The sequence below is a fragment of the Haliotis rufescens genome, unplaced genomic scaffold (assembly GCF_023055435.1).
Source record: "Haliotis rufescens isolate VD_foot unplaced genomic scaffold, xgHalRufe1.0.p SCAF_15, whole genome shotgun sequence".
Lineage (NCBI taxonomy): Eukaryota > Metazoa > Mollusca > Gastropoda > Lepetellida > Haliotidae > Haliotis > Haliotis rufescens.
In genome coordinates, this window is record NW_025963835.1 from 31,813,322 (window position 1) to 31,828,012 (window position 14,691).

The 14,691-nt window shown below is 40.5% G+C and overlaps 1 protein-coding gene across 1 annotated transcript in view; it reads left to right on the plus strand.

The window, feature by feature from the left end:
* The window catches only part of LOC124132030, a 70,574-nt gene that overhangs the window by 43,402 nt on the left and 12,481 nt on the right, over positions 1 to 14,691 (plus strand). The window contains exons 29-39 of the mRNA XM_046495608.2: positions 1,079 to 1,268; positions 2,620 to 2,807; positions 2,927 to 3,190; positions 5,079 to 5,196; positions 5,641 to 6,375; positions 7,761 to 8,014; positions 8,565 to 8,651; positions 8,964 to 9,093; positions 10,105 to 10,325; positions 13,484 to 13,569; positions 14,552 to 14,615. Of these exons, the coding sequence (XP_046351564.2) occupies positions 1,079 to 1,268; positions 2,620 to 2,807; positions 2,927 to 3,190; positions 5,079 to 5,196; positions 5,641 to 6,375; positions 7,761 to 8,014; positions 8,565 to 8,651; positions 8,964 to 9,093; positions 10,105 to 10,325; positions 13,484 to 13,569; positions 14,552 to 14,615 (2,337 nt within the window). The remainder of the gene's footprint in view (positions 1 to 1,078; positions 1,269 to 2,619; positions 2,808 to 2,926; positions 3,191 to 5,078; positions 5,197 to 5,640; positions 6,376 to 7,760; positions 8,015 to 8,564; positions 8,652 to 8,963; positions 9,094 to 10,104; positions 10,326 to 13,483; positions 13,570 to 14,551; positions 14,616 to 14,691) is intronic.

Sequence of the window (14,691 nt, forward strand, 5' to 3'; positions counted from 1 at the left end):
AGTAATCGTGCACGAAATATCCAGGGCATTTTCAATGCTATCATCTAAGCGACTCCAAACATTCACTGAATTATGTTCCGGTCTGTAGGCAGTGCACAATAAAATTGAGCTTTGAGGTAAGCATATTTGAATCCATATCGATTCGTCTTACATGTTTTCTAATTCATGTCGTCTTTTAAAAGATAACAGTATATTTACATATATCATAACACCACCTCCGAACATATTTCTGTCTTTTCGTACAGGTTCGTAAAAATATTCCAAGCTCAAGTCTTCATTTTTAATACTGTCATCTAGGTGTTTCTCGGTGAAGTCCTAAGTCCTCGTTTATATAGACTGAACTTCTATTTTGTCTCAGCATTCTTCTGTTAGAAATTATTTTGTTCCTGTTTCTATTGCTGACGAATTTTACGATGACCTGTCTGTTCCTATCCATGTTTTTCTTACCGACTCGGTGGCATCTGTCGATGTCCGATGCTGTAAGGTCAGGGTGTAGTTATCTAAGGACCTCCATCACTAATGCCTCCCTGTTTTCATCCTTGGACTCAGGTAAACTAATTCGTAGAGAGTTTCTTCTACTGTACTGCTCAAGATCATCAGTTTTCATCTCAAGTTCATGTCCAAGATCAATGACTTCTTGCTTTAGCGGTTGTACACTATCTCTGGCTAGGCCTTCGATAAGATCCTTTGCTACACTCTCAAATAACTTGGCATCCTTCTGATTAGCCGACACGTTCATAGAAAAACTGTCCTGTGAGAGATTTTGATTTGATCACAGTGTTGTTTCTCACTTACCGGTTCAATGTCCGGGTTTTCAGCTGTATGTTGTATCTAACTAACCGAAGGTGTTCAAATGAATTTGGCTGTCAAATAATAAATTAGAGACTGACAGTTATTTTTAAAAAAAATATACTAATATTAATAGTTATGACATTTAATCTATTGACTGTCAGTCTCCCTTTGTTTCACATATGCCTGACTGAACGTTTTCTTTCCAGCATAAGTTGTTGTTCTATTGGTAACTATCATGTCATCTTCTTTGAATAAAATTCATTTGGTATTTTACTTTTGCTTCAAGCTTACTGGAACCACAGAGTTTTCTCCATATGCTGTTGATACGGTGAGAGACAAGTGTCTGCATGAGGTTGTAGTCAATCCTGTACTCCAGGAGAAGAATGAGACTTCAGCTACCAACCAGTCTGTCCATGATATCGTTGTGGCAGAGGCGTGTTTGAACGACTGTGGTGGAAATGGCTACTGTATTGAAGGTAAAAATACCGTGTGTGCCTCATGAAGCATCCTCGCGTTAATGGGCAATCTTTAAGATTTGTTTGGACAAATTTTCAAACACCATCGCTAAACGTTTTGAAACAAATCCAAGCCTCGACATCTAAGTAATTGCTTGTGTATTTTAACTGATACATTTAACATGATCAATACATTATGAATCACTGTCAAATAATGGTGATGGCAGGTGTTCGCGAATTCCTATTTTTCAGTGATACTTGATACATATAATATGATACCTCATGAAGTGTTTACTGTAGACAGATGAAATTTAGTACATATCGTCCTTAGAGTGGGGCATGGGAGTGGTATGGTTTGAATGACCTTCAAGGACGGGTCATCGCAACCGGGTTGGTTCTTCGTTTGTTATTCATCTTTGTTTACTGAGCAAACACTCTGTGCTTGTATGGCGTGTACATTAATGTTTTCAAGTAGAAATAATCAAACGTGTAAGAAAGGTCTAAGTACACTTCTTTTTCAGGTAGCCAGGGGCATGCCATTTTCTGTTTAAATTTGCCTTGCATTAAACAGTTGTCTCAAAAACCGGAAAACTATCATGCAACCAAAAGTGCATATTTCTTGATTATTTAGGTAATTGGAGGCATTGGACTTTCATTAAAGAGGCTATTTGCAAGTGATATCATTCAATAGGAAGCGCATGTACCCTTTCTTATCAGGTTATCTGGAGACATTTGGATTGCTGGTTATAATTGCACCGCAGAGGTGAGAAAGTTATATAGAGGCTATTTATAGTATATACAATATATTTAGAGGCTTGATTTATCTGTAAACTTCCGGAATAGCATGGATGGGTGTCAAGCTTTTAGAAACATATGGAATATCCTCTGATGTTCTAGGCACACTGGACTAGTCCAGCACTGTGTGAAAAGTGCTGAAAGAAAATAAGTTTATATAAGTGGAGCAGGCGCGTGCCAATCTCATCTCTTAGGTTATCTCACATTTCATCTGACATTACATCAAGGTCAGCTTTTGTGGGGCTTTGTTTGGTATTTCATGGATATTCTCATAAATGTTCAAGGCGATGATATGTACCTTTTCACCTAATGCAGATTGCCACTTTCGGATGCATTAGTTTCTTCATGGCATTTTTCTGTGTTGCCCAGCTACACCTATGGGAAACAACTCACGAGACACTTCCCTCTAAAAATAACGTCGTCCAATCGACGATGTCAACAAGATGCGAGCGCTGTTTTATCGTGAAATAAACCATACTTCGTTCTTCATTGTTCTTTGCGATTTATCACGTAGCTCTATTATATATACATGTAAAATGCAGTTATTTTTTATGTGTCATTCAATCCCTCATTGTAGGTGACTGTGTTTGTGCCAAAGACTATGGTGGTGGTGACTGTTCTGTTGATCTCACGGCTGCTCCAGAAATACACAGCGTAGACGATGATGGCCACTGTGACATGTCACGTCACGATTGCCAAGGAATTTCAATTTATGGAGAGACATTCATTGATAACCTAACGTCATGTCACGTGGAGGCTTTTAGGGTAAATATGACATTTTGACTAAGTAAAATCCCAATAATTAAAACGTTAAATACCCAATGATGATATGAACACTGTCATGATTACGGTCATGATCACAGGTCACTCTATATGCTCCATAGGTATACAACACCAGCAGTGAAAGGAAATGGTCAAGAACTTCACTGGGGTCAGTTGTCAGCATCAGCCAGGTGGACTGTGATATTTCACCTCAGAGTGTCATTGATAATGGAAATGCAGCCGAGAATGCAGCCTTCATTTGGGCCTACACAATTTCAGTTTCTAACAACCCGACCAACTTCAGCGCCAGCGTTGGAGTGATACTGTATGACAGCACCTGCGTCATTGGCACAGTGAATGGGACAGATTTCAGTTGGACACTTGAGGTACTGAACATCATAGATTCTGAAGTAATCGTAATAATAGAATGGAAGAGACATTCTAGTATACTTCTTTTTAACATTACGATATTTCATTTGAGAAAGTGCATGCTCAAAGTCAACTGATGTTCCCTTGTTATTTGGCAAAGGTGATTGTACTCAGGCACACTCATACGTGAGTGCTAATATCAGGGACTAGTGAAGATCCGGGGTAGAATAGGCCTTCAGCAACCCATGCGTGCCGTAAAAGGTGACTCTACATGTCGTAAGAGGCGATTGATGGGATCGGGTGGTCAGGCTCGCTGACTTGATTGATGCATGTCATCGTATCCCAATTGCGTTGACCTACGCTCATGATGTCAATCACTGGATTGTCTGGTCCAGACTCGATTATTTACGGACCGCCGTCATACAAGTGGAATACAAGTGCGGCGTTAAACAACAAACAAACAAGCAAAGCTAATAGCAGGCATTTAAAGGGCACTAGCAGTTATGCACTTTGTTGCATAGGTCACATTGTACCGTGAGGACATGCATGTCGGACCAATTTTTGACATATGCAACATGTTGGAGTGTGGCAAAGATTTTTGTGAATATGGAAAGTGTTTTGCCGCTTTGTTATGACATATGACCTGCTATATGATCACGCAAGTCATCCTCTGCATGCAGTCAGCCATAACGCGTTGTTGAGTCATGTAATATTTCTACATCGATATGTAAACACACATAGCAACGCGCGTCGGTAACGTTGTTAGTATGCAACGTGTCCACAGTCAATAACAGACCTTTGAAAATTACGTCCATAGAACAAACCTGTAACAAATGTAATGTTTTACATGTTCATCGGGCAGCGTCTCTGGGTTATTATTTTCAAAGTGAAATTTGTAACAGCAGCTGTGCGACTGTGGACGATATTTCAGTTGGTCCATAACGTTTCTTAAACTCAAAATACAAGCGATGAAAGCCTTTCACCATAAATAAAAGGGACATTGTACAATACCGACCATATTATAGACACACGTCCATGAATAACAATCAAATAGTGTAGATATCAGGTGTATCAGGCGAAAGGTGGGCATATCCTGCCCCACCTGTGACATTTGCCAAAAACACCTAGAAAAAAACCATGAGAGCATATTGTACAAGTCGAAATAAGGAATTGCATCAGAGATCATTTTGGTCACTGATGCGTCGAATTTGGAAATGTCCTCCACATGTCAAAGATAAGGCTTTACTGAGGCCTTGAATGTTGTAACCTTATTCAAATAAATTTTGATCCAGTGTTTTATGACACTTTTTCAAATCTTCGTAGAACGTACATGCTCGATGGTACCTCAAAAGTTGTGAAATGTGGACATCAAAGGTTGGATCTGCTGGAATATTGCTCGACTGAAAGTGAATGTTGACTATTTGAAAGTTGAAGTAGTCTCTCCTGACACACAGTCTTGTGTTTTGTCACTATTAATCGGACGCATAGATCTAAATATGTAACAGATGAGGCAGTCTAACTGGACACCTTTTTTTCTTCATCAGTGGAAGGGAATTGTCTATTTGAACGTTATTTATCTGTAGATTTGAAGGCTGACCTTTTGGTCAGAATCTCTTGTTTTGACTTTTGCCAATCCGTGCAGAAATTCCGATTCATATGCACAAAGAAATAGACCCGCAAGAAGGGGAGCACAATTGATGCCAATAGGGATGCCCACGTCTTGTCTGAATGTCTCACCCGCAAACTGCGTATGAGTATGCAGACTTTCACATAGACTTTTCTCAGTAAACATTAAGTTTCATTTTTCACAAATATTGTCCTTTACCGCGGACCTGAGGCAAAATATACACATTCGGAGGACATTTTCGGAAGTTCTACTTCATCATGTCGAGTTTGTTTCTGCAGGGAGCGTACTGTTTGCACGAGGGGAAGTGTGTGGTTAACGGAAGCAGGCACCCCGATGTTCCCTGCAGAGTTCCCTGTGATGTTTCTAATAGCGAGAGACGCTGGATCAACAGTTCAGGTGATTGTCCTTTTTTATGACATTTGATAATGTGTTATCAGGTTCTTGGTGTGACACGTACGGACAAACAATAGATCATTTGTTATTTTTTGTTATTAGATACATAGCTTTAAATTGTTATTGGAATGGCCAGATGAAACTAAAAATTCGTCGTTTCTGTACAATTCTGTCATTTTATAACCAGTGTTTCGTTACCAGTGTATATGTATCAATTAAATATAAGTCATGCTAAAATACATGAAAAGATATGTTTACATGTTCAGCCGTGTCAGGTTCGTCGTGCGTGTGTGTGTACATCATACTGTGTGCTCATGACCCCTTATATATTACAATGGTGAACAGAATTATGAACTGAATACACAAGTCAATACTGCAGGTTTTTACACACTACGTTCAGTCAAGGCTGCTTTCAATAAAACAACAAATACAATTATTAATCAACAGCGTCTGCATGCTCCGACACGACGACGCCCGTTGTGGTAACACAAACCTCCACAGCGTCACCTGCAACCACTACAACAACGAAGGCTTTTACATCTACTATGACTCCCTCTACTGCTGCTTCAGCCCAGTCAAGTGCATCTACCGAGGCAACCACTGATGCATCTTTACCTATCTCGTCTTCTGAAACAACTACTGCTACCACAAGGAGTGAAACATCAACAGCTACTACGTATCACGAAACTACTACAGATGCTTTCTCTGACGAAACAACTCTAGCTGATACGTCCAGGGAGACTTCAACAACTACTACATATCACGATACTACTACAGGAGCATCCTCTGACGAAACAACACCAACTGCTACGTCGAGGGAGACTTCCACAACTACTACATATGACGATACTACTACAGGAGCATCCTCTGACGACACAACACCAACTACTACGTCGAGGGAGACTTCCATAACTACTACACATCCCGATACTACAACAGGAGCATCCTCTGACGACACAACACCAACTGCTACATCGAGGGAGACTTCCATAACTACTACATATGATGATACTACTACAAGTACTTCCTCAAGTAAAAGAACTCCAGCTGCTACGTCCACGGATACTTCCACAACTACTACATATGACGATACTACTACAAGTACTTCCTCAAGTAAAACAACTCTAGCTGCTACGTCGAGGGAGACTTCAACAACTACGACGAAGGACGATACTACTACAGGTAATTAGCGTGGTTGTGATTACGCCAGAGGCCGTTATCATATATTTTCCGTTTCTTCAACACGACGAAAGTCCTTATTATCGGTCCTGTTATTTTGACTTCACTTATACAATTTTGATTGGTTGGTTTGTTGTTTAACGCCGCACTCAGCAATATTCCAGCTATATGACGGCGGTCTGTAAATAATCGAGTCTGGACCAGACAAACCAGTGATTAATTTCATGAGCATCGATCCACGCAATTGGGATCGATGACAGGCATCGGCCAAGTCAGCGAGCCTGACCACTCGATCCCGTAAGTCGCGTTATTCGTCACATTACTGGCAATGTACATGCAGGTTGGATAATGTAATTGTCACACAGGACATATATGTATGCTTGAAGTCATAGGAGATAGATATTATGATTGCTTATCATGGTACCCACCCGTAGAGATCCGGGTTAGAATTGGTTTTTAGCAACACATTCTTGTTATAAGAGGCGACTATGTGTGCCGTAAGAGTCAACAGGATCGGTTGGTTAGGCTCGCTTACTCAGTTGATGCCGGTCATCGTATCCCAATTGCATGGATCGATGTTCATGACATCAATCACTGGATTGCCTGGTCCAGACGCCGTTATTTAGACCGCCGTCAAATAGCAGGAATATTATTGAGTCCGGCGTTAAACAATACACAAACAAACACCATAAAAGCACAATTAGTCCAAATCAACATGGCGATTGATCAATAGTAGATGTTGTACTATTAATTAACCTAAGCTTTTAATTAGTATGCAATATAAGATAGCTACGCGATACATAGCAAAGAACAATGAAGAATGAAGCGTGGTTTATTCCACGACAAAACCTTGTTCTATCATGACGTCATTTCGGAGATTCGAAAATGCGCTCGCAACTTGATGACGTCGTATACTGTCGTAGGTTATGTTTGAGAGGAGAGTGTCAAATGAGTTGTTCTGCAAATATGTAGCTGGGTTACGCATATAAACACAGTGGCCGAATGATCGCATGCCAACGCGTGAGAGATATGACAATCGGTACTGGGAGAAAAGGTACAGGTAATCGACGTGAATATTATGAGGATATGCGGGAATTACCAACCTGTTCATAAAAGGGACGTATCTGACATTTCCAAGGTTGGATTTTATTATTTAAATACGGGTATATATTTTAAAGCTTTTACATTTTATCACCATTCTTACAGAGACTGTACATAATGTGGATATCTCATACATGAAATAAACGACGAGTGGGGAACACTGCAGGAAGAATAAACCACTCGGGGCTGCAGTGTTATCTGTACGATAAACAATTCCCACTCGTTCTTTATTTCTTAATTAAAGGTGGGTTGGTAATATTTAACGAAAACAATGCTTATATTTGCAGCACCAGCATTTAATGAGGAAACCACTGTATCAACGAAACTCGTCCGTAAGGACGTTTTTAAAACGGAGTTGGAGTTCCACTGCGAGTTCAAGAAACACCCCGACGACGTCTACTACAGTACCTACTGGGTTGTTGACGGCGGACAAGTAGATGCTAAAGACCCAGAGCAATGGAATGACGGAAACGTTACCCAGAAACACGCCTTGACAGAGGATGTCCTGAGAGCTGCAGGAATAACTACTGTTGGATTCGAGGTATGCCCTTCTCCATTATACATACAACAGCATGAAGCTACCATTTCATATATTAAAAACATCAAAATAATTACTTAAAAAATCAGACGAGCTTATTACATCTGACAGGGATTTGATGGATACTTGCATGTTTATTTTATAGTGTTCTGTATCACATGTTTACTGTTTCATCTACTTTCAATATTTATTCTACGATGGAGTGATAAATGAAAAAGCTGTGATAAATGAAAAGAAACTAGTTACATTTGCATTATTGTAATTCTTCTTCGATCACAATGAAATATTTAGGCAATGTGCCGCAATAAACACATAATTGCTGTCAGGGACCGAACCCCGTGGTCCTTTGTATGTTAGACCAACATGACCCAGACCACCTGATCCATCCAGTACAACAAGCATTGCTTGGGGCTGATTCTAACGTGGAAACCAACGCATTTAGTTTCCTTTAAGACTATGTGTCATAAAGACAAAGTGTATTGACAAGATCATCAATGTATATAAATGTTCATGCATGTATATGCATACTTACATTGTAACTTGTATTTCAAAGATACGCTGTTTCATCATTGTACGTCGTGGCGTTAATACTCTGGCCAGCGTTCCCGTCTTTTCTGAACCCAAGTTCATAGGTATAAAGGTAGGTTACCGATTCACTGGAAAAACATTTTGCTGTAATTGCTAGTATTTTCCTACATTCATAATTTATATGGATGATTAAATGTTAATTTTGTTTGTTTGTTTGTTGTTTAACGCCGCACTCAGCAATATTCCAGCTATATGACGGCGTTCTGTAAATAATCTAGTCTAGACCAGACAATCCGGATACATTAATAAATCTTATTGTCTTATTTTGATTGATTTTGTAGTGAACTATTGGTTTGGATGCATGATAGGTGCTATCTCCGTATTAGAATATTTGTGATTCCATCTTACTTCTCATAACCAACAGCTGTCAAGCACCACATTGTTCCTGAAGGAAGGGGAATCGGCGGACATTTCTCTTCAGTTCACTGCCCCGTTTGGCTGCCAGACATCTGTTATTGACCAGTGTGAAATATTCATCAATGCATATACTCTTGGTCAGTACTTTAGACCTCAGTCCTTTTGAATTGCTTAATAGTTGGGTTATTTTTTAAATAAATAAATAGAAATACACGATTTGCAGAGATGTCTCATAAATATGGAAAGGACTGTGTCACTTTTTCGCCTATTTGTGCAAATTGAACTGAAATGGCTTCAAGGTCGCGTTCAATATTATTGCACTTACACAGCGACGTGTATGTGTGTGAATGCATGTACAAGTCCGAACAAATGCTGGTTTTATCATGCTCGATATTAAGATGTCATGCCACAATTTGACATGAATAACCCACATAAGCATGGTATACTGACTCCGAGCCGACCAGTCCTTTTAACAGTATTCCAGTCATATCGCGGCGTTGTGCAAATTAAAGTGAAAAGGGCTTCAATGTCGACTCCGAGCCGACCAGTCCTTGTTTTACCCCCTTAATGCCACGTGAAAGACAGGGTAACAAGTACCATCTTTTAACGTATTTTGATCTGACGCGGCCGGGAATCGAACCACCGACCTTCCCATCTCCGGGCAGACGCTGTACACAATAGACCACGGAGGTCCTTAATTGAATGTTATCATATCATTCCTTTTGAATAGTTCTATAAAAACTGACAAAGTCCATTAGTTCAGAATATGTGTAAAGGTACAGCATCAACTGGTTTGTTTTACTTTGTAGAAGCTTAATTTGACGCCACGCAGTCAATCACTTTGAAGTCAATAGTTCTTTTAAATGTAACCCATCTTCCTTAGTTTAGCGAATTTATGTGAAAGTACATGACATTTCTTCAAATGTTAGTATTCCATTCACTCGTTTCGCCGGTACTGTTTCTTTTACGCCAACTGGAATCTGTTTCGTCGCATAGTCAAGACTCTTGCGTTGACGTTTTATATATACTTTGTAGAAAAGGATCCAACCAATACCGATCCATGTGATAATGCTGTCCTTTCACGTTCGACATGCGGAGTAACAGTTCCATTGTTAATACAGCATCAACTGGTTTGTTTTACTTTGTAGGAAAGGAAAATCCCAATTCATGCGATAATACTGTCCTGACACGTTCCATCTGTGGAGTGGCAATTCATTCTTCTCGATGGAATGAAACATACACGATCAAGGTCTTCGGGAGTATATCTGTGCGATATGGCTTATCAACCCAGAACCTAACACTGGCATTGGGAACGGGGGATGTGATTCAACATCAACTGTGGTCGAATTACAACCCAGGACCAATAACGGTAAATATGAATGTTTATTTGTAGACAGCTCTGTAAATGACTTTTTAATGTCTCTTGTCAATTTGGTACACTTATTCTATATACTCTGCAAAGGAAACGCAAAAGTGATTTTAGATGTATGTTAAAGATATATATCACATATATCAACAGAAGGTAATCGGTTGTTCTAATTGACAGTCATGATTGTCATTGATCAGGGTTCACATAGCACACATGGAACAGTAGATTTTCAAGGTGAAGTTATCTGTTCTCCATATATTGTATGGCCACCATTTGAGTCCAAAATTGACCAGCATCGTCGTCCCATGAACGCAATCAGATCCCGAATGGTGGCCTGTAGAATGTTCATCCACACTGTTTGCAGTGCTTGTGCCAACTGTCGCAGGTTCTGTGGTTGTTGCTTGCGTGCCACAGTCGTTGATCGAGTGCATCCCATGTTCGATTGAGTTTAAATCTGGAAACGCGGAGGGCCATGGCAGGACCTGGATGTTGTGATTCGTGAAAACGGCTGTTGTCATGATCAGTCTTGTCGTGTAAGTCGGGCGTTGTTTTGTTATAAAATGACGTTCGATTGTTGCATAATGTGAAGGACGTGTGGCCGAAGAATCCCATCCGTGTAACATTGCCCAGAACTGGCACCTAGTCTGTTCTCTCAGTGGATGAGATGTCTGCCCACATCATAACACTACCACCACAGTATATGTCCATGACCTGAAACACTCTTCCAAAAAAGAAACGCATAGTTTAAACATAAGGATATTTATTAAGCGGATGTGAAAGTATCTACACAGAATATGCGTGAACGCAATCAAATGAAATTAGACACAGTGATCGACAAAAGCATTGTCGTCATTGTCAGCATTAATTCAGTTCCGTCATTTCACATGTGTGGCCACAAGGGGGCGTCCAGGTCAGTACCTGGTCACACCTCCTCTTGCAGGCGTCACTTCTCGACACCTCCTTGGCACAGACTGCACAAGTCGTCGGATTTATTTGTGGGGAATTCTTCGCCATTCCTCCTGTAAGGCGTTGGCGAGTTGTGCCAGTGTGTAGGGACGCTGGTGACGTTGACGGACGCGTCGATCAAGTTCGTCCCACAAATGTTCAATCGGGTTGAGATCGGGCGATTTGGACGGCCTGGAAGGGCCGAGCGTTGTCATGTTGGAACAGCTCCCTCAGGCGGTCCAAAGTTGGGAGGAGGTGAGGACATTGGTCTATGTATCGGTTTGCTGTAAGATTGCCCTGGACAACTACTAACTGTGATCTACTGGTGTAGGATATAACTCTCCACACCACGACACTCCTCTACCAAATCAGTCCACCTATCGAACGCAGTTCGGCACAAAACGTTCATGTCGACGTCGGTATACACGTTGTCTTCCATCCCATCGTTGAAGAAGAAATGGTGACTCATCGCTAAACTATACGCGTCGCCAGTTCCTGAGCTCCCATGCCTGTACTCTGTTGCACCACCGGACACGTCGTTGACGGTGTAGACGTCGCAAGACAGGTCCAACATTTAGTCGTCTCGCTCGAATTCCAACTTTCCTCAGACGATTTCTGATGGTTTGGTCGAAAATTCTTCGCATACCAGGCACTTGTCCTGCAGTGTCCGTTGCTGTAGCAAATCGATTCCGAAGGTGATGCAACCGGATGTGCTCACTCTTGGTCTTCAACTTCTGGGATGATCTTGGGTCGAATTAGTGCGGGTAGATCGATCCCATAGTCGAGATATGGTGCTTTGGTGAACGTTGAAATGCCTTGCAACGGCAGACTTGGACTCCCCTGCTTCCAAACGTCCAATGGCGATATTTCGGCCAGCTGCAGTTAATCATGGCATTTTTCTATCTCCGTTCACATCAGAAGATTCGTAATGAACTGATGAATTGTACGGTCTTTTATAGTCAGTGTCTCTACTCTGGTTTCCAACATTTCGCACGTGCATTGTGCTGAAAACTTTTTCTGAAAGCAATTTCTGTGCATCCTTTGCATTTTTGCTGATAAACGTTTACAAAAACCAATTTGAGATGTGTTTGCGCGCAATGCACAACAAACATGACATGATTAACGGGAATCAAACATAGGAATTGTCTTTATGACGATTTCTGGGGAAAAATCTAATTGGAATTCTCAAAACATCTATGCGTTTCTTTTTTTGAAGAGTGTACTTTCGTGCATAAAATCCCCCGCGACGCCTGTAAACACGGCGTCTACCATCCGCCCGGCGAAGCATAAAAGGTGACTCGTTACTGAGCAAAACCGGTCGACGTGCTCAGTGACTTTGACACCTTTAACGTCGCAGCCGACGATAAAGATCCGTCAAAATGACATTGAACTTGCCGTCTAGCGCGAATACCTTCATCGTTTAAACGTTTCCTCACTGTCTGGGCTGATATCCTACACAATCCTGCTATTGCCGTAGTTGTAGACGTGGACGTGGTGGTTCTTTCATGTAAGTGACGTAACCTTTTTATTCTCCCCTGAGCTCTGGTAGTGATACGTGTTCGACCGGAGCTGGGAAGGTCACGTGTTGTGCCGTGTGTCTGATAAAGGCCCTACAGTCGTTTAATGGTGCTTAGTGATTCGTGGAAAAACCTGGTTGCAGCTGAAGATGATTCTCCTGTTTGCAGTCGACCGATGGCGTTGTTCCTTTGGGCTTCCAACAATCGTGGCATGTTTTCGCTGTTCACTTGCAGTACGATTGTGATTGCATGCATATAAAAATCCAACGTTTTTCATAGCCTAACAAGTGATGTTACATCTGGAAGTCATGTTAGTGTGTTTTGGCGCTAGGCTCTTACGTGCTTATGTTTTGGGTATTTTCCCATTATTTTACCAAATTTCTACAGTATTTCATCCTTTCCTCACAAATCAGTTCTAATCCATGGAGAAATGAGCTATTAATATTTTGGTATTAATTTTGTATGGATGTCGGCACCACTGTCAGATATTTACGATTTTACTACTTATGCATTTCTCTTTACAGAGCATGTAATATACAAATTCAAATTTTCAAAATCAAATTTCAAATTCCATGAATGAATAGCAATAGGCCGTGCATCCTTCTTAATGCATATCCATTTCAAAAGATTCATAAGGTAACAGTAAACGTTAATCATACCCAGCATATCATAAAAAAGGTATTTTCTTGATCACAGGTACAAGTTTTGAAGAACACTTCGCAAATACAGAACAAAGATTGCTTCGCTACAAATGACCCACACATGAAAACATTTGATGGCAGGTAAATATATTCTTGCTTTATGACGTCATATAACGCTTGTTGTTTGATCAAGGTTACAACATTCAAGGCCTCAGTAAAGTTTTCAACAAGTTTTATGGTAGACATGTGGAGGATATTTCCAAATTAGACACATCAGTGACCAAAATGATGTCCGAAGCAATTCCTTATTTTGACTATGTTCCCGTGTTATTTTCAGGTGAACAATTGATTTGCCATTGCATGTGAATCGTACAATCGATTCTGCTAAATGCAGAGATTTCTATTGGATATGGAAAGGGTTTTGTTGCTTAATTTATTGATAGAATTTAATATAGTCAATGAACTACAATGTGACAATGGTCTGATATTATTTGTAACAGGGATTCTAATAGACTTACATATACATGTATAAGGACAGCAACACACAATGTCATTGGCAGCAGTAGTTGCTCAACGTGATTTTTTGACAACTGTATAAAGGATTACTTTCGTTCACCGGAGTGAGTGAGTGAGTGAGTGAGGTTTTACGCCGCTTTTAGCAATATTCCAGCAATATCACGGCGGGGGACACCATAAATGGGCTTCACACAATGTACCCATGTCGGGAATCGAATCCGAGTCTTCGGCGTGACGAGCGAACGCTTTAACCACTAGGCTACCCGACCGCCCTCGTTCACCGGAACATTGTCACTAAATGGTGTATTAATCTATAGATCGATAGGGGTTAAGATATTGATTACATTAAGACAGAAATGTTGATTGTTTAATTCCTGCCAGCTAAGAATGCGTACCTATATGTGAGATACATCACTCGATATACTGAATACCTTCAACCATTGCTCTTGCAAAGAACATATATCATGCAATGCATTTGAGACAATATAAATTGAATAAAATTTACATGAATAGATACCGATAAAATGTCCCCCATGTTATAACATTATACAGTATATTATCCGCGGTGTTAAGATTACAATTAATGCACTTGCATCATATTTTCCAGGAGATACGAACATCAATATGAGGGAACATTCTCAATGTACAAGCATTCCGAACTTCCTATTGAGGTAAGATAGTGAATGAGGGAGTGAGGGGGTTTAAATTTATAGTCACATCGGCAATTTAAAATTTTGTTGCGATAGT